This window comes from Poecilia reticulata, chromosome 20, assembly GCF_904066995.2.
Source record: "Poecilia reticulata chromosome 20, P_reticulata-male-v2, whole genome shotgun sequence".
Taxonomy (NCBI): domain Eukaryota; kingdom Metazoa; phylum Chordata; class Actinopteri; order Cyprinodontiformes; family Poeciliidae; genus Poecilia; species Poecilia reticulata.
Window position 1 is genome coordinate 17,738,294 of NC_088849.1, and position 20,681 is coordinate 17,758,974.

Genomic DNA, 20,681 nt, shown 5'->3' on the forward strand with positions numbered 1-20,681 from the left:
ATTAGCGGTCCTGATAGAGCCTGTGATGATGTCACGTACAGAGTCTCTCAGCAGTCTGTGGTACAAACAATATTATCACCATTGCTACACAGGCACATGATTGATTTGTCCCACATTGATGTGTCGCTGACTGATGGCTGAGGAGCTCAGCAGATCCACCGAAGGGTCTCTTTCTCCTGCTGTGGTCGGGAGTCTCTCGTGCAAAGCTCTGCTCCACGTGGGTACAGGATTGTTTCTTCAACGCCCTCGTCGTCTCGCCACAGATTTCATCATTCATCTCCCTCCGGCTTGGACAAGTGAACCACAAAGACAATAACCGTGTGCATGCATGTGTTTGATTCTGCCTGCAAAGTGGCTGTAGTTTTAAAATAGCATTGAAGAGACACTAAACAGTGACTCATCCCTCGATGTTTGAACTTTCTTTCCCCCCAACCCCCATCTGAAAAGGACACGGTAAAATCTATCATGGGATAATTAATGGTTGCTACCCTCTTCATTGAGTTATTTATAATAAACTTAAAAAGACACTTGATTATTATTCAGCTTTAAAAACACCTCATGGTATGTTTATTTTATGCTTCGGTTTCATGCAGGGAGAAGTCATTTTTACTCCCTTGCTGTAGATGGCAGTATTTTATCTCTTTCGTTGCATTGTTGGTTTCAGCCTAAGCTTATCCTCAGGTTGGTTTTTTTATTTTGGCCAGTGGCGCCATCTAGTGGGGATGTTTCATGCAGGGACAGAAGGGACCCGGATGCTGATTGGATGTTTACTGTAGCTGCAGCTGAAGTCAGAGATCCTTATATGGTTTAGTTTTCAGAGTGCCAAGCACTCTGTGGAGTTTGTAAATACCGTTTAGGCTTTCTGGTTCTCCTCAGAGTCTTCTGGATTTAAAGGTTAAAAAATTTCTGTTTATTTTTGTTCTGAATGTGTTTCAGTCTTTTAGCTGTTGACTGTAAGGTGTTGGAGATAAATGTTTTCTTTTGACATGCGGTTTGTTTGTTTGTCAGATTATGTACTTGTCAAAAGTTCAGAGCTGTACCAAAAATAGATAGTTTATTATTATCAAAGTGACTTGGTTTCTTATAGTTGGCAAGTGCTATATTTAGAATAATTTTTTTAATTGCTTTGGGAGAAAAAACTGCTTTCATTCATTCCTTATTCTTTTTTTTTCTTTTACGCCAGAGAAAGGATCTAATATTTTGAAGTCATCTGATTGGTTGGTGCCTTATAACTGAGCAGGGTGGTTTACTCGGATTTGAAATCATTGTCGCTGCTTAACACTATTAGAAGAAAAGTCAAAGAAATTTAACTGCAAACCTTGTTCTATAAATTGAATTCACACAAACACTCGTCTGAACATGCTGAAGTAGTTCAGTTAAAAGCTATTGGGAAATTTCCCAGATTTCCCCATTACTTATTATGACACATATTTTTCCAAGTTTTTCTGTCTTTTTATATAGTAATATGTAAATCAGTGATAAACGGGTTTTCTGTGACATTTCAATTGACATTTAAACTCATTTCATTTCCCTCTTTCTTTCTACACTACACTTTTTTTATGTATTCCGCAAAAAATATCACTGGCGATGGTGACATTTAAATATTATTCGTAGTAAATGTTGAGGGAGCAACCATTAAACTTCCAGTAGTCCTGTATACAAGTAGGCAAGACATGTTTGCTCTTAATTTATCCTTTTTTGACTATTCCTTTCCTCTCCTTGTGTTAGTCAAGTTGTAACAAGTTAGTTTTTTTATATGTAAAGGCTGAGCTAATTTGTAGAGAGAGAAATCCTTTTTACAAGTGGTATGTTTCTATTTTAGAGTCACTATGAGAATTGAGTGGACACAAATTTCTGTTCATGAGTGGAAAAAAAAACAAACGTTTAAAGGAAAACGAACAAAAAAAAAAAATGCTAATAAAAACATGGCCAATATACCGTAAACATGCTGGTATGTGAAGCCGGTTAAACTTTAGCTCAAAGATGTGTGCTTGGTTATGTGTGATGTTCATGTGTCTGGTGCCTTTATAACGACGTCTCTTTATATGTGTGTTATATTTTAATCTTTTGTACTTCACAGAAGCTGTGAGTTTGTGGGTATTCACCAACGTGTCGTACATTTACATGGAAGATTTTTACTACTTCAGGATTAAACCATTTCTAAAAGAATATTCCTTAGGTTTAAATATTTAAGAGCTAGGCTTAAAAAAAAAAAAAAAGCAACCTCATTGTCCATTTTTGCACTGATTTGATCAGGTATTTTAGACGTTTTAACGTTCAGATTTTACCTTGGTGACATCCTGATGTGCAGCCTCATAAAACAAAGCCTGCATAATTTTACCGTGGTATAATTTAGATGAAATGAGGATAGATGAAAAATTGGAGTACTAAAAATATGGATGCTGGATAGTTTGATAAAACTTTCCCTTGGCTGCTTATCTGGATGACACCCCAAATGGAGATCCTTATTTTGTGTCTTAAGCTACAATCTTGTTGTTTACAAGTTCTTGTTTACATCTGACCATTCTGCATGTGCGGTAAACTCTTTTAGTGATATTTCCTTTCTAATTTGGGTTTAATTGAAATTATTTTTTTTAAAGAAGCTGCACATTCATGAAGATACTGCACTGAGATCTTAGTAACTGAGGGTATGAAGCCATATGTTGCTAATTCCTTCTTGTAAACAAGAAGTTTTACATTTAAGTTATACTTTGTGTCTGAACTGACGTCAGTGTGTTTCATTCTCTTTGATTTAAATTGAGCTATTTTAGAGATTTTTTTTCTTTATATGTGTCATGTTCCTGTGTTTTAAGTTGTTGATTTTTCTTAAGGTATTATTAGTAAATCCTGTGGATTTGGAACAAGTATCAGCAATGCTGCTCATAATGACAATATTATAAGACATTATGTCTTTATAATTCTAAGCACAGATTCACGTTGAATCTTTTGTACTTTACAATGAAGAATCACTTGCATACAAACTGTGAATAGTTGAACTTGATGCAGTAATTTTTGCATATTAACGAAATATTGCAGAGAGCTGTTTAACTAGCAGCCACTTTCTTTTAATCAGACCTTAGACTTCGTGCATTTTTTTTTTGTTTATTTTTTTCCTCTGATCTTTTATTAAGAAGTTCTATCAGTAATTAATTGATGATCAGAAGGTTTATGCCAGCTTTGGTCAAAGATGTAATGTAATTGGATGCTCAGAACCACTAATGTATTACTGTTTGTTTTTGTATTAGGCCTCGGGATCCAGATGATCTGAAGATCTGCTGTAATCTTCATATTAATGTTCTTGTATGTTTTTTTTCCAGATCGATCCCATCCATTAAAGATGCACTTATTGCGGTTTAAGCCTGAGTGACCATATAAATGACCTGGCATGTAGTAAAATGTATTTTTCGCTGCTAGTTCAGCATGCTTGTATTTAAAGTAGATGAATTAATAGTGTTGCAAACATGAGTCATTTAAAAATGGCAACGTCTCAGTTCTGTGACACAGGGTTTTACTACTTAAAGGTTAACTTTTTAGACTGTGATACTGCATTGGGCATTAGCATGGTTAGCATCACAAAAACCGTAGCGTTTGTGGGTTCCCATTTTCAAATCCAGTATGTTCCCTAACAATCCCAAGTTGATGGTTCTAAAGAATGAAATTGAGCGTCTTTGCTGTACTCTGTCAAAGCCTTCCTGTTATCTGCTGAAAGTTGCGCTCTTTTTCACTCGTGCCGCCTGAAAGTAGCTCAGACATTTGTCAACACGCTGTAGAAAATAGTTTCCTTTTAAATATCTTCTTGCGATTCTTCGCTTCTCCTGACTTCATCTCGCTGATGCTGAACGTAGTTGCTTAGCCTTTGCCTTCTTCTCTCAGTAACAACTTTAACACTGAAGAGTGTTCTTGCTGTCACAAGCAGGATAGGCAGGCCTAACTCAAAATGCCCAGTTGTTTATTCTGATCACAAACAGATTTCCCTTTGGTCATTTTTACTATTTAGTCAATACAACTGCGTGTTAGGATTATTTGTGGATTTTATTTATTTTTTGTCTGTGTAATGTTTAAAAATCTGATAATACTCTTAAAATTAGAGTAATATCAGATTGTTTCTGTTTATTCGTATTAAGGGGAAGTTGAAGCTGATAAAACCTATTCAAATTAAATTAATTTTTTTATTTTTATTTCAAGCATGATAGCAATATAAAGTAACAAACAGTTTTGTTTCACTGGAGGTACGTGTTAATTTTACTTGTTCTAAAATTGCCTTGGTTTTCTTCAAGGCCTTGTTTTCTTAGAATTAAACCAGTAGATTTGCTTTATCAACAAAACAAAAAAGCAATACATTTGGTTTTTTGTCAGATTCTGTTCCTTACCTCTGAACATAGGCTTGTCTTGTACAAACTTTATAAACAGTTTTTAGACTTTGTTGATCCCTGTAAACCTAGCATAATTATTAACTTTTTTTCTTTTTTTTCCCATTCAGTTTAACTTTTTTATTGTATGTAGTCGGCTCTTCTCTGTCACATTCCTAGTCTTTGGTACGATCCGCTTCTTGTACTGTTTTAGTCACACAGGCGAATATGTTTTGCATTTAGTACTGTCTGTAATGTCTGAATTAAATCCATGCACTTTATCTTCAACAGAATAATGCTGCACTTTGATGGACCAAGGACACTCCTGTCTCATTAATGCCGTTTCATATGCTTAACACTCGGGGTTTTCTTTCAGCTGTTCAGTTCCTGGGCTCAGAATGAAGGTTTTTCTGTTGACCTTTTTTCCCCTGAAAAGCTTCAGCTGATCTTTTGTTACTGCCTCCTCTTTCCTTTGCTCTTCTACTTACTCACGGTACACAAACTTGACCATTTCTCATCTTTCCTTCCACACCTCTGTTGTTGAGTGAATTGCAGCAAGTTGGCCTGCCTGGATTACCATTGTTTGTTAGCCCTGTGGATGGAGGTTTCCACTTATGTGACGACTTCTGGGCTCGCAGAGCAGACGCGTAACTCTAGAGAGAGCCGCTTTATGGCTATCTCTGCACCAAAGCGTCCTCCAAGCTTCTTGACAATCACTGTTTGGTCGAACTCTTTTAACGGAAGCCTCTATGGACTCCTGATGTCGAACTGTATGTTGCATCAAACGGTGACGAAAGAAATCCAACATGTTGGAGTTTTGATGGAAAATGTTGACAAAGCGTCACGTTGTGTCTACATCCCTGAGTGATATTTCAAATGTGAAATGACCAGGATTATGTCTGAAATTATTGTTCCGTTTGTTCTGATGCTGTGAATATGGAAAGTCTTCTACAGTTATGTACATTTGAACTTGCAAAATGTTTCTATAAAAGCTGTGATTTGTTACGTTGGAACGCAAAGATGGAAAATAAAACTACTTGACACAGCAAATGTGTTCTTGACTAATTTGGGGGGAGATTGGATTTTTTGGTAGAAAGGATTTAATAAGTAAATAGCTTGCTTTTATACTTGTTGGTTCGCTAATCAAATTATAAAAATGCTGTACATATTTCCTTTTTTTTTTTTTCCTTTAATCATATTTTTTCATGATTTTCAACATGAATTGGCTTAGATTTTTTAAAATGACATTTTGCTTGGAGGCCTCACAGCTTGCATATCAGCTGTGAGGCTGCTGGTCAGTTGGGTGAAAGACATCTACATGAATTAAATTGTTGCATTTTTCTGATCATGCTGACCAGTCAAAGAACCTTAAACTATTGCCAAATTCACCATATCACACTAAAGTTAATACGATTCGCAGATCAGCAATGCAACTTGAAAGTCCTTGTTATTTGGTAGAAGTGGGAAAATGAACTTTCTGATTGCACCACAGACTTCATAGATTTTCTCTTATGTCCAAAGTCTGGTTTGGTCATTTATTGGTCATGAATAATGCATCGTGGTTTGTAGAAAAATGCCATGAGCCACTCTTATTAAAGTCGCACTTTACTAACTTCCATTGACAAGTTTAAGCAAAAGGAAATAGATCTTGACCTAAACTGTCGTTTTGAGTCTTGGTGTCATTTCAGTGAGTGCGCAGTGTTCAGCCTCTGGTGTTCATGATATTCACACTGGGAATCTCATACGGTTCCCATGCCTACCCTAAAGGAAGCCACACATAGTACTACTCGGGCCAGAGGTTCCTGCAGAAGATGGTGAGGGGAGCTGCGGTCATGCCTTTAATTTTTTTATTGCATATTCTTTTGATAAATTAACATTCTCTAATTTATCTGAGGAAGAGATGAGACCTTTAGTAATATTTTTGGTGTAGTAGTATTTATATATTTTATTTGTTGGGGTTGTTTCAGTCATTTTGAAACTGCAAAATGACTAAAACAACCGGACTTCTGTCCAATTATTGTTGAAGTGTACCGGGTTGTTGATGCTGTCCATTTCCCTCTAACTCACCACTCCTCTGCCGCCACAGAAGAGCAAAAAAAAAAAAAAAAAAAAAGGACTTTTGATGGACCAAGCCAGCCACCACCATTTGCAGAAACTGGGAGTTTTGTTTTCCAGCAAAGCCAGACTGTTCATGTTTGCGAATGTCAGCGTTTGTAAAAGCGGTTGTTGAGCCCTGGCAGACTGAGGGCCCCCAGAGGGATTAGAGGAGGCTCTGTTTACCTGCTCTGAGGAATGCTGCCCTGCGCGGACGCTTTTGTATCTGACGGGGACCCAAGGTCACGGCGCCGGCAGAGATGGGCCGCTTTGTCTCCATATTGTGAAGTTTCCACCTCACAATATCAACACGACAACACAATGTGGGAGAAGAAAAGGGAATTCCTGCTCATGTTGCAACAGTGCTCAGAAATTCAGGTTTGCTGGCCCTTTTTTTTTTTTTTTTAAACATTTGAAAGCTCAATGATGGATGACTTTTTGTGTCAGTTTTACAATCTGTATGGTTAAAGCTTCCTAATTCCCACAATGTTCTAATTCACTTTTAGGGTTACTAGTTTTTCTGTTTCAACTTTTAGTGCAAATTGTTGACTGAAATTCATCACGTTAGTTTTTTTTTTTTTTTTTACTCTAGTGGTCTGTATTTGACAGTCGGCTGACAAGAAAGTGGGTTGAGTGAGGGGGAAGACTTGAGACAAAGGTCAACAGACTGAGACTCAACCCTGTGATGGCTGCATATACGACTGAGACGTCCATACACCACACCACCATCTGAAAGGACTATTAAAGTGTCGTTAACCTCAGTGTGAGATAAGTTTCAGAAAGGACTAAAAAAGCTGAGCGTTGTCAAACTCTTCAGACCATCTGCACCAGCTTTTTCTGTCTGCTGCTATGAGGAGCACCAGACTGCTACACTGCTTCCTGCCCCATCCCATTCAAATGAGGCACTTCGTCTTATTGCAGGTATTTCATTTGGATCTAAGGCAATCTGTTGAATGATCTCAAAGAAAGGCTACTCAAAGTAATTTGAACAAATTCCTCAAAAGGGTTTTATTTCAGTCAGCCTCCCAGTTATCCAGACCGGGTCACATGGCTGACAGATCCAGGTCGGTAACCCAGACATCCCTCTCCCCTGCGACAAGCTCCAGTCCATTCTAGGCGACCCCAAGGGATGTGTCCAGGTCAGAAAATGTATATATGGTGCCTGGTTTATGTTCTTGGTCTAACCCAGGATCTCCTCTCAATGAGAAGGGATCTTAGACACATGACAGAGCCACGTCGATGCTGAGGCTATCGCTAAGGCTCTGCAGTCCAGCCACTTTTACAGGTTCTTGTTATTCTGGTGATCTGATCAGGAGTTAGAGTCGAGACATTGACTCTCACTAATAAATTTGGAACTCCATTTTATGGAGAAGTTTTCTCTTTGCTTTTTTTTTTTTTAAAGTTCTCAATTGTAAAAAAAAGTGGATTTTGTGAAAGTGGATTTAACCTTTGATCAACAAAAAAAAACTATGTTAGAAACCTAAACGCAAATTATTTCTGTCATGCAAACATTTCTTGTTAAATCATGTATATTTGTGCCTTTTTTTTCTTTCTTTTTTTTTTTTGCTTCAGCGCGTTCAACATTCTCCAATTATCAGTACCACTATTTTACCACACGGTGTCACCATTGTACTGACTAATAACCTCCAAGCCACCGTGCAAGAAATTGGCGCTGGAATCAATTTTCACCCAAGATGCACCTTGAAAGCTCTCCATTAAGCGCTAAACGCGTACTATAAGTCTGTATGAAAATAGCGGAGGATTACGGAGATTTGCTCAGACTAAGTGAAGCTGTGATTTTGGGACTATATTTCCTGCAGCCCGTGTTTGACCTGAAGCCGCCGACACCGGTGGCACAACAAACACGCTCCTGTTTAATCTGTCTGCACGTTGGGGAAGTTATTTGCAGAGGGCAGAGCTCGTTAAATTTGACATAGGCTCTCAACATTTCACAAGCACGCAAAAGGCAGTTCAAAGCGCAATATTCGTCTCACTCTCTGTGTCTCTCTCTCTCTCTGTGTGTTTTTATTTTTTGTTCTTGAGTGTTCCGCCAATAATTCAAATAATCCAGTTAGAACTCAAAACGCCAGATTCTTGTTCAGTATTGCCACACAGTGTGCAAATAGGAAATTGTACAATAAAGATAACTTACGAGCTTTCGGGGAGGGGGGGGATCTTCTTTATGTGGTGATTTTCTTAAGTGGAACTCATTTAGACAAAGACAACTGCAAGTTTGAAGATTTTCTTTATCTCATTTTTGTAATAAACATATAAATAATAAACTCTAGACATTTCTTGACACATCGCCCTGTTATGAAAGTTAACTGGTATGGTAGAGACTATCCAGACATGTGCATCTGCCGCAGGTCATTTTCTATACATAGAAAACTATGTCCCTATTACAAAATATGAAAAGAAAAAAAAACAAAAATAACATTTTAGTACATTTACAGGAGTTACTTATTAATTTATTTAACGAAGTTGCTTCAGTACTACTTTAATGGTTACTGAACTGTCAAAATCTGCATTTTTTTTGACATGTTCATTTCCTCTGAAGAAAACAGAAAAAAAAATAGAAACATACACACACACACACATAAAAAAGCATAAAATGCAGACATGACACCAAAAATAATAAAATAAAACAAATAGCAGTACAAGAATTCCAATACTTTCCAAGCTACTGTATTTTTTTTTTAAATTAAAATATATTCTCATATCTTACACTATTTCAAATAACGAAATGTGATTCGGCAGCAAATCTAATTTACATTTCTGTGTATAAAAATATAATTTATGGAACCCCGCAAAGTTTGTTCTATACCCCCAAAATATAACAGTCAGTTGCACATGTATAGTGATCTTCTTCTCTGTCCAGTTATTTATTTATTTTTTTATTATTCATTTTTATATTTTTTTTGTTGTTGTTTTTCTTCTTTTTCAAATCTTTTTGCTTTTTGTAGTTGAGATATACAAAAATAGATTATGCACAATTTGCTGCTCGCATCGTTTCACAATCCATTTCTGTGACAGCAGCAGCAGAGTTCACATGAGAATAAATTATTCAAAGAGGATTATTTTTAAGGCTCCATTCATTCATTGAAAGGGGACGCATCATGGAAAAGTCACTGAAATAAATATCCCAACTCCGCTGGGGCCTTTTTGTTCGTTTTTCTTTTTTTTTTTTTTTTAATTTTAAGATCATTATTATTATTTAATATGTCATTCTACTGGATAGTTCGAGGGTCCTATTTGAGTCTGATTTTGTTCCTGTGGCGGGGGATTTTCAGCTTGGATATGCTGACATCCCCAGTGGATGGATCGAGTGGTCGTCCAAGAGCCACGTCCCCAGCTGGTAAAGGAGTTTGGAGTACCAGTGCACCCCCTCGTTGTGCGCGCTGACCCGAGGCCGGGAGACGAACAGCGATGAGGACACCCAGTGGGCGATCCTAACGGGCGCCAGGGCCCAGTGCGCAAGCTCGTGGTCCTCGATCACCGCGTAACAGGACGCCAGAACCTGATCCACCACCACGGTCCCCTTAGCCGTCACGGGCGCGAAGGAGCCCTCGTGCTCTTGCGTGTAAATCCGTTTCACGTTCACGGCCACGACTCGACTCCGCTCCCCGTCGTAGACGAACACCTTCTGTCCCGGTCGCACGTCGCTGGCGAACGTCGCCGACCGCGTGGAGTTCTCGCGGGCGACGAAGATGAGGTGCGCGGCAGTGAGGGTGATCTTCTGGCCCGTCTCGGTCTCGATCACGTAGAAGGTCCTCCTGGTGGTGGAGTCTCGGTCTATGAACATGATGAAGTCGGTGAAGATCGGGTTTCCGTCGCCGTCCGCAGCCAGGACTCTGTCCCCAGGTTGGAGGTCTCTGACCGGCTTCTTGGTGCCGTCCTGCAGGGTGACTGTGGAGGATCCCGGGAAGCAGCCGCCTGACTTTGCTGCTACTGAATTTTCTGTTGGAATAAAAGTTTATGTAAAGTCATTACACTGACTCAAAAAAGCAAAAATAAAAAAGAAACAATTATAATGCCATTTTTCTTGACCCCCCACCCCCACCCAGCCTTCAGTCATATTGATTCATGCTTGTTGAAGAGTGAAGTTTTCCTTAAATCTGACAGTTCCTGTGAAATCATAAGGTTTTAAGACATGTTATAGCAACTATCAAAGTACTAAATTTCTTTCGATTTTTTTTCTGTCTTGACACATTTTGATGAGCCCAAAGTTTTTTTGTTTTTCTTTTGCATATTTAAGCTCTTTCGGTTGCTTTGTATCACAAGTGACCTGAAACATGAAAGTTCCTGTAAAATGACACTATTTTAATTTATAACATAGCACATCCTACAAAACCTACTGAAGAAGGCATTTCTCTACAGATCTTTCAGGGTTCACACATCTTCTTGGGCCTATATGCATTTTTATACTGATGCCAAACTGGCTTCTTCAAACAAGATGCATTCTAGCCTAAGACTCATTGTTTTGTGTGCGTGTGAAATCAAAAGACTTAATCTCTTATAATAATCATCATTGCAAAAACACCTAAGAACTTATTTTTCTTCAACTTATTCATTTCCCACAGATGTCAGTGCTCCTGGATGCTTGTCATAAAACAGCTGTCATTCAAAAGCCACTCAAGAACTAATTCCCCCCCCTTTTTTTTTTTTTTTTTGTTTTTGTAACCTTCAGACGTCTCGGTGTTCCTGTATGCATTTTGCATATTGATGCCCCGCAGGCTCCTTGATGTCAGATGTGTATTGGCTTGGCCTGTAAAACCTAAAAGCCTGGGCTCATCTATCCTTAATTAAAAAAAAAAAGAAGAAAAAAGCCCAATAAAGAACAAGCATTGTTATTCTAAATCAGCTTGGTGGATGGAGCTACTCTTGGTAAAGAACACTCACGCCTTTCCCAGCTTCTCTCCCCATATTTACTCAGGTGCAGAAACCTCCATGTGACAATTCACACAAATAGGCGACTCACAACTACTATTTACCCAGTGGAGCCACTTTTCCATGCCTCTCGAGTTGTAGATTTGAATTTAAATGAGTGGCCCCCGGACTCTTAAATGCTTGCTGTTGTGCAACATCAATACACACCCCCTCCACCACTACCCTGTCTACCGCCTCTCCTTGCTTTGTTGTGAGTCTTGATGACGATAATTTTGGCCTTGGTGGAAGCTCTTCACATACCAGTTTCTAGGATCATGCAGAAAAAAAAAAAGAAAAAAGAAATGGGTTGGGGGGGGGGGGGGAAGAGATGTTTTTCTACTCAGAATTTGGGGGGCTTTTAATCTTCTTTTAAGGTTCCCGAGCATGAAATGAGGTGACGACTGCAAACCAGATTTGGCCAACATTGTTCGGCCAAATCCTTTCTGTAAAGTCGCATGACCCCTGATGACATGTCGGCCCAGAGCGTACTGTGATCTCAGAACGTGTGAGATGAATGAGGAATAAGGGATTTATCAATAAAGTGTGGACTGAGAGAAGCGCGACGGTTCATCTGTCAGTGGTAAAGGGAATTTAAGTGCGATGCAGTTAAGGCCCTGGATTTTTAAAATATATCTACATGAGACAAAACAGAAGCCAGACATTTCACACGTGATAATGAGATCTAATCGCAGTACATCATTATATTAAGTTTTTGTTTTTTTTAATAATTGGGATTCATCTGAAATATTTTCGTATCTTTTTCGTGGAGCTTTAGCTTTTCTGGGTCACAGCCAGCAGCCTTGTTGAGACTGCAGTGTGTTGTTCCCACTAGGAGACGGTGTGGGGCAATGTAAGATTAAGGAGTGAGCTGCATGGTAAATGCTCGCACAACGGATGATAGGTGCACATACATCACTGCCTGAAATATTCCTGTGAAATTCCTTCCTCATCACCATTGGCACTGCCAGGAGGCGTACGACGTCCATTAATCAGCCTCATTTGAGAACATTTTTAAACAGAAGACAATTATTTTTAATCTGCAGCCTCTGTGTTGCACCTGATTGACTGCTGTTTTTTTTTGTTTGTTTTTTTTAGACACTATGGGTTTGTTTTCTAAGCTTCCCAGAAAAGCATTGAGAAAAGAAAATTGCCTTATTTCTCTGAGTCACGACTGATGACCAACCCTTTCAAAATGTAAGCCCTGTTTCTGTATATTTCGTTCTCGAAAACAGGTTTCAAGAATCAAACCTGAATATCTGTAGTCCAGGTCTGACCTGTTGATACATTGTGATTTTTTTTAATGCTGCACAATGTAAGGTTTGTCTTGATGCCCAAAAAGTATTGAACATCTCCCCTTTTTTCAGAAGCAGAATGTCGATTTCATAGTCGATGTTAATTAAAAAAAACATTTGTGAAGTACTCCCTAAACAACAATAATAAGAATAATCTGAATTCAAATAAGTGGCTAATCTCTCTGAACGTTTATATTTTCTTCCAATTCCCATCCTCCATTGACTAGACAACTTGGTGAGTTGTAGGAAACCAATTCAACGACAACTGACATTAAACCTTTTTTTCCCCCAAGCGCCATCGTTGCCCCCTGACAGAATTACATCGTGGGCTGTGAGCCAAATTGACGTAATAAAAAATAAAAAAAAACAGTGGTAAGAGAGAGACAGGTACTCCTTCCTGGTACTGCTTGTTCCCCAACCCTAGCCTGTCTGCATGGTATATGGTTTGAGTTGTCTCAAAAGTTAAACCTCTGCTCTGGAAATGATGCGACACCCAAGCTGAAGTTGGAGATTGGAAATCCAGCATTGTTGGTTGTTGTTTTGCTGACAACAATTAGCAAGGCTATAGTAATAAAGTTTTTTCCCTATTTTTCTGGAGCTCATACTGAGACACAAGATAAAAACACTTCATATCAGTTTTTTATGTGTGGCAGCCATGTTGGATACTGAATTTAAGGGGCGTTATTGTTCCGTTTCTGTCAGGAAAAACAGAACGTCCAATATCTGAGTACAAATATAACATACATGTTCCACCCTGAAGTTATTTATTCCTCCTCCTGGAAAACCTTTTGGATCATTACCAGGACAAACCTAGCGTTAACCAGTAGGACATTGTTTTAAAACAAATCTGCATCACTTTTCTTTGTAGGGCCATCTGATATGTCTAGCAAAAAAAATCCTCAGCTGCACCTGCTTTTGAGGATTCATTTGCACAGCAGTGTGCACCTCATAGCTCCCACCTTAATGCAACGTTGCAAGCAGGGAAGGTCAATGAGGGGGGAGAGGGGGGGGTCATCACCACCCTATAAATTACCCCTACCCCACCTCCAGTAACCAGACATTTATGCATAATACTTTACATGAACATAAATTGAGAGGAGTAGTCAAGTTACATAACAATGAGTTACATTGTTGCTGTGTTTGTTCATATAACTAAGTAGTGTTTTTTGTTGTTGTTGTTGTTTTTTTACCTTTAGAGCTGCATTAGGGACATTTTTGAATTGTCACTCCCTCACCCGCATATGTTGAGACAGTATTAGAAAATCTGCAATTCTATGATGACTTGATTTTGATCTGGGTCCCCCGCCCCCCACCACCACCAAGCCACCGTCTTTTAAAATGTCCTGGAGACGCCCCTGCTTACCTGCTTTCACTGAGCAGTGGATGTGGGCCTTTGACTCATAGTAGACCCAGTCAAATCCGGCTTCCACGGCGAGCCTGGACAAGGTGCCATATTTGCTCTTGTCTCTGTCCGAGGTGGTGATGTCCACGGCCCTGCCCTCGTAGTGCAGGGACTCGTCGAAGTGGTGCCCGTCCTCGTCCCAGCCCTCTGTGACCCGGAGCTTCACCCCAGGCCACTGGTTCATCACAGAGATGGCCAGCGAGTTCAGCTTGTCCTTGCATCTCTGCAGCGAGGCAGAAATCGAGTAAATCAACTGAAAGCAATGCAGATCATTCGCATAAATTGAACTAAAAACATATATGATTTTTTTAATCCTGTTGCCACACTTTCATTTGCACACTTTCTCCATTATACATCTGCTTGTTTTTTAAAAAATATATATTTAGCAGTACTAAGGAAATACAGACATTTGGACTCGGTGAAGCCTCTTCATCCCCACATGAATCCATGGATTCTCTCAGCTGTGCTGAAACACTGCACCTCTGATCCTGAGCTTGCATTTCTCAGTGTGAGCAGCAGCGTCAGAGGGCACAGCTCGGGTAAGAAAGCTGCTCATGAAATATGGATAAAGCACTGCATTCGCTTCACTGGCCCTATATCATCTGGGTCTTTGGTTTCTGCGTGAAACGTCCCCCCCCCTATCAAAGAAGGGACCATTTGAACAAGATAAGCACGTTATAAACGCTCAAAGCTAATATGTTGTTGTTGTTTACTTTAAATCAATAACTGGCTCTGGAGGTGATATGAAGATTATCTTTCCTTCAAATGTGTGTGTGTGAGCACTCAGTGAAGATACTTGGCCCTCTCCAGGACAACTGTTCTCAATATGTCAAATAAAACATCACAAAGAGTCCTTTCAGACGTGGGGAAGGAGGAAAGGGGGGGGACTTTCATTATTCTGCTCCTGCAAAGTCCTGGAAAACGTGACATGCCTCCTTAAGTGGAGGTGTTATTAGTTTGCTGACAGACAGACCTGTGAAATATCAGAGGAGCCTCGCGGACAGCTCAAAATTTTTGAGGTTTCACAGAGACCTTTAATCTGTGCATCACACTTGTAGCATGTGATGAATAAAAAAAAAAAAAATCAGTTTGAGGGGGGGGCGAAGCAGCTCACAGAGTGGGGATTGTCGTAGTCAAGAGCCGTAAAAAGCTTGAACCCTGTTTATTAATTCATCAGGTCGTGTGCCGCAAATCACGCCAAATTCTGCTCAGCCACCATGCATGAAGCGAAGCACAGCAGGGAGCCTCCAAACCTGCGCTCTTGCGCTCCGGAGGGGTGATTTGCTCAGCAGCCCGCCTCTTAATCTTTTTTTTTTTTTCACAAATGATTTGGTTAGAGGAAACACTTATCAGCTACCTGTCAGTGCAAACATCTCTTTCACTTATTACACTGCATAAATACCTACTTTGAAAGCGATTTAATCCATCAAGTCGAACTCAAGTTAAAATAGAAATCAGAGACTTAGACCAGCTAGTTAAAAGAAAGAAAAAAAAGAAAGTAAAATAAGATATTTCACAAAGTAAGTTGAGGATACGCTCGTTTCTACCTGTTTATTATGAGACACATGGAGCTGAGCGGCGAAACCGCAGTAAAAGTCCCCCCCCCCCCTCTCCTGCTCCCCCCCGGCACTTTTGGAGCTCTCCTCCTCCAAAACTGTATCAGACTAAACGGGATAGTTCTCACGTTCCCTGACAATGAACTGGACTTCCTTCACTGAGAAGCAGGGTCGCGTCCCCTTCAGTTTTATACATTTTGTCACAGCTCCCAGCTACCAGAGTTACCGCCTGCGCGATCATCGGCGAGTGTCTATTTTCTAAAGCGCCAGAGACTGGGTTAAAAACTGCGCGTAAAGTTCTGCGCGCCAATGCGCGCAACCAAAGGCACAGCACAAACCACGCTGGTAAAATCTTTATACACAAGGCTTAGGTCACCTGCAGCCGCCGTCACTTTGCCTGGGTGTTGCCTCGTTGTGATAGTTTTATGTGACGAAATGAAAAGAAAGGCGAGCACGTTTGCTACTTGGACTCTTAAGAAGTTCAACTTTTGCTTCAAGTCAAATTGAGGATGTCTTGAAGCTTGGTCCGGGTTAACAAATTGCCTGAAAAATACACCGTGACTGCAGTAACGTGGAAATATCCGACACTTTTAACGAAGTTATCACCCTCCCTTCCGCGCGTATTTAAATCTGTTCCAGGAGTAACACCCAAGTTCCTTTAAAACGTCCATTTCTATTGGAAATGAACCACAGAACCTCCAAGTTTATCCTCGCGGCTCCACTCTGGAAAGAAGCCATCCGCCTAGGCCTGTAATTTCCTAATCCCCCATCTTTTAGTAACTTAAATCTATCGGATAGAAGAGGAGAGAGGAGGGATATGTGGGGAAGGCTGAGACCGCACGCACGCAGTGAATATTTCATCGGAGCCCATGCCTGGCGCAAGGCGCGAGTTCAGAGACTCCGGCGCGCCACCGTCGCCACCATCACTCCCACCGTCGCATTTTTTTTTTTCATTCTCACTGAGCCGATACGAACCCAAAGCCGCCTGTTCAGTGTTTTCCTAATTCGCCGAGCTCTTAGTGCCGACTGCATGGACGGAGAGACGCGGCGTCCTGCAAGCGTTGGGAGATAGGAATCGAGTCGCGCAACAAGACCTGCCGTCTTTCCTGCAAAACGCGCTTGCAGAAAACGCGCAACCGGTCCACGTCCACTGGCTTCCCCACCCTTTACGAAATGCAACATCGTTCACCGCACCGCTGCGCGCACAATCCAGATGGAAGAAATGTCTAAAGCGCATCACCAGGGAACATAATAATCACCTTAATCCAGAAACACACACACACACACGCACGCACACACACACACACACACACACACACACACACGCGCACACACACCTACACACACACACACACACACACACACACACACACACACACACACACACACACACACACACACACACAGAAAAGAGTCAAAGAACGAGGCTCTGCAGAGCTCTCAGATGGAGCCTCATTCAGATACAAATATAGATATGAGGAGATGGAGGAGGAGGAGGAAGAGGAGGTGGTGGTGGAGGAGGAGGAAGAGGAAGAGGAGGAGAAGGGTGGGGAGGGGGGCGCATTAATATTTCAAATTCACTGTCACAATAATGAAGGCCGAGTGTCCTGACTGTCCGCCTGCACATCACTCCTCCAGCTGGATCTCTGTGCGAGAAAGTCCCAGGCTGGCGCATCAGAGTGCATCTGCATTTACAGTGAAGTTAAAAGGCTCAGTGTGAAGAGTTCAGACTTCACCTAACGTGCGCAATCAGTCTGACAGGGAGGCTGTTGCAGTGCGCGGTGATGGTGGAGGAGGAAGGAAATATACAAGAAAAAAACAAAACAAAAACCAAGATTATTCAGTGCGCTTACCTGAGTCATCATCCTGTCGGCTCCTGTGTTCTCCTCATCCTTGAAGATGATGTCTGTGTTATAATTGGGAGTGAGCTCTTTAAAGCGCTCGGAGTTCCGTGTGATCTTGCCCTCGTATCTACCGCTCGCCCCCAGGGTCTTCTCCGCCACGTTGGGGATGAACTGCTTGTACGCCAGAGGTGTCAGCTTCTTGGGGTGTCTCCTCCTGCCGTAGCCCCTGCCCGGTCCGCATCCCACCGCGGAGGACACCAAGGACAAGCAGATGAGAGCGACAGAAGCGATTCTGGTCCAGCGCTGATGCATGTTAAAAATAAAATAATGAAGAAAAAAAAAAGAGAGAGAGAAAAGATCTAAAAAAAGAAAAAAAGAAAAAAAAAAGAGTCACCGCTGCGGCTGCTGTCTTATCTCAGCTGCCGATGTCCTTGTCTCCTCTCTTCTCCCCTTTTCTTTTTTTTTTTTTTTTTTTTTCTTCCGCCTGCGTCTCTTGGTCTCTTACCGCGGCAGGTGCGGAAATGAGCGCCTCAGACTGATGGTAATAACGGGGCACATCGAAAGAGGATATTTAAAAAAAAAAAAAAGAAAAGTAGTGAGAGAATTATAAGCCACGGGATCTCTGGTTTAAACTGCAGCCGCTTGTGTGAGCCGAGCGCTTTTACTGCTTTGTATTATAGCAGCGATCTATAGCAGGGGTGGGACTTAATTGGCTCGCCTAGACAAACCCTCCTGATGTTATCCCACTGAAAAAAGGGGGAGAAAAATCAGGGGGGGAAAAAAAGAGAAAGATTTTCTCCCACCTTACGGTTAGTCTCCCCTTCACGGAGGACGCGGGCTCCTCCTCCATGGGAAAACATCAATTATGAAGCAAAGCGTCTCCAACCCTCCCGTTTTCCAGCCTGTTCGCAGCAGAGGGAGAAACTTGCAAAGTGCCGGACACAGATCTGAAATCACTGTTAAGTTTCTCCGTGTGTGCACCGGGGCAACTCTCCGCATGGAGACACTCGTGGACGCGCAGTGCGCATACCTGTGTTGGATGACTTCGCCATGATCCGTGTCCAGTGAGGATAAAGACGTTGAAGACATCAAATAAAACGGAGATCTCGCTTGGGCCTGAAACGACCTGATCAGGCAACCCATTTGTAAGAAAAAAACAAAAAACAAAAAAACACCCATGCGCAAAGTTGCGCAAAAATGCCACCGGTGACAGTTTTAGATAATTTAAAGTCTTATGAGATTCCAGTAAACTTATTTGAATTAATGTTATGATTTTAACGGAAAAAGTAGTCAAAATATTTCCGAAAGAATCAGATCTTTGGTGCGCTCGTGCTGTGCGCCATTTTACGCATCCAAGCAACAAGACAGGCCGACAGAAAAATAAACAACAACAACAACAACATATTATGTCTTAGATTCTATTGAAAAACTAACCAGGGACACCTACAACTCCAGAGACCGTTAGAATGAGCGGGTTTGATGATCAGATGAGTCTTCTTCGTGTTAAAACACTCAGAATTAACCAAATAATCTCCACTGTTTTTGCTCGACCGGTTCAAAGCAGGGCATAGCTGTGAAGTGGAAGAAAAATAATCTATGTTGTCCATCTTTTTACGAGTGAAAATTAAAAAAAAAACTGGAATGCAATTACAACTGTAAGCCTTCAGAGGTTTGTCTCTACCTGCTTAGAACATCTAGAGATTGAAATATTTGTCAAATTTTTTGTGTGTGCAAAAATAGCTTAAGCTATTGGATGGAGAGTGTCTATGATAATCAGTAGATTCTTAGTTTTTATTCAAAACTCCAACTGAGCTTTTCCATGGTTTTTAATCCTGCAGGAAGGTGAACCTTTATTTCACTTTCACATCTTTTCACACAAGTTTTAGTCCACCATTTTACTCCTTTGTCAACTCCGAGCAGCTTCTCTGTCTCAATTGATGCAAAAATATCCCCATAGTTATTATGCTGCCTCAATCACTTTAATTGATCAGTTACGTTTGGTAGATTTGTAGTTGTGCATTTCAGTGCACATTTTCAGATGAGTGAGTGGAGATGTTCAAGGTGTGGCACCTGACCCGTCTTTAAACTTCTCCAGAACTTTCTCTCTGACCTGTGTTCCCTGGTCTTCGTGAAGATGTTTTTTTGTTTTTTTTTGACAGAAGTCCTCAAACACACCTTTGGGACTTTCATAGAACAGCTGGATTTATACCAAAGATCAAATGACAGAGGGGTATCAGAGGAAAAAGGATGATTAATGAAAATGCATATCACACTTTTTAGGCTTGTGTTTGTAGAAAGAAAGAAATAATAAAAAAAAGCCCACTTAATTGTTCTCCAACTTCACAAATCCAAATAAATTACAACAAAAGTTGCAAATAATGTGACAAACTGTGGGAAAGTACAAGGGGTTTAAATACCTTTGAAGGTTACTGTAAAGATGAAGGGCGGGGGAGTGCAGACATAATCATGTTCCATTTTGCACCTGTACTGTTTTCTTACGTATTCAACTGGACTTTATGAGTCAGCAATATAGAAAAGCTGCTTTGACCCAACACAAAACCTATTAAATCTTGTTTGACATAGCTTCACTCTGTCAGTCCTAAACCCTCATTGCATTCAAGACACATGAGTTGAGACAAAAAAAAAACAGATATTCAAAACAGTTTCAGGTATTAAAAAAAAAAAAAAAAAGATTTGTCTGATAACAAAGAGTAATTACAGGCAGAGGACTGTTTCGGGGCCAAGCTTGGCTCTCATCGCACAGACTGCGTGGCACGTTCGCTCTGAAGTGAGGACAGATATGCCAGGCTTTGGTGTGGCTTCAGTCTCATTAAAGCAGGCTCTGGCTGACCTCCAGTCTTGTGTTGTTCAAGCCTGTGCCAGGCTTGTGGGAACCAGAGGGGGGTAAGACTACCTGCCGCTCAGTGAGATCGTGATCATCAGCTCCTAGCCAAAAGACGGCGTGTGCACCTGGCACACCGCTGTGTAATCCTAAAATGCTTCCAGTGGTGGATTTCAGTTTGGGTTTTTGACGGATTTCCTTAAGATGTCCTTCTGCATAGTTGGTTTTCTAGATGAGCTAGTCAAACACAAGGCTCACAGCAATTATGGGAGCACCACAGTCATTGTGTTTTGCCTGGTGGACCTAAGAAGTTTCCTTCAGCACAAGCAATCATAAAAATGTCTGTCAGGCAAAATAAAACTCACAATAAGGTGAA

The 20,681-nt window shown here is 40.8% G+C and overlaps 2 protein-coding genes across 4 annotated transcripts in view; one reads left to right on the forward strand and one right to left on the reverse strand.

The window, feature by feature from the left end:
• rbm33a (RNA binding motif protein 33a) overlaps positions 1–5,399 on the forward strand; it is a 34,862-nt gene extending 29,463 nt beyond the window's left edge. For both annotated transcript variants that reach the window (XM_008396747.3, XM_008396748.3), the window contains one exon: positions 93–5,399. In XM_008396747.3, coding sequence (XP_008394969.1) covers positions 93–141 — 49 coding nt within the window. In that variant the 3' untranslated portion in view covers positions 142–5,399. The remainder of the gene's footprint in view (positions 1–92) is intronic.
• Positions 5,400–8,669: 3,270 nt separating this feature from the next.
• On the reverse strand, positions 8,670–19,060 carry shha (sonic hedgehog signaling molecule a). 2 transcript variants are annotated; one of them, XM_008396745.3, is made up of 3 exons: positions 17,473–19,060; positions 14,025–14,286; positions 8,670–10,400 (listed from the first exon to the last, which is right to left on the reverse strand). In XM_008396745.3, exons 1-3 carry the CDS (start codon positions 17,773–17,775, stop codon positions 9,730–9,732), a joined length of 1,236 nt encoding a protein of 411 aa, XP_008394967.1. In that variant the 5' UTR covers positions 17,776–19,060; the 3' UTR covers positions 8,670–9,729. The 2 variants fall into 2 exon arrangements, with proteins under 2 accessions (XP_008394967.1, XP_008394968.1); XM_008396746.3 differs by lacking the exon at positions 17,473–19,060 and adding an exon at positions 14,471–15,463.
• Positions 19,061–20,681: the final 1,621 nt, after the last annotated feature.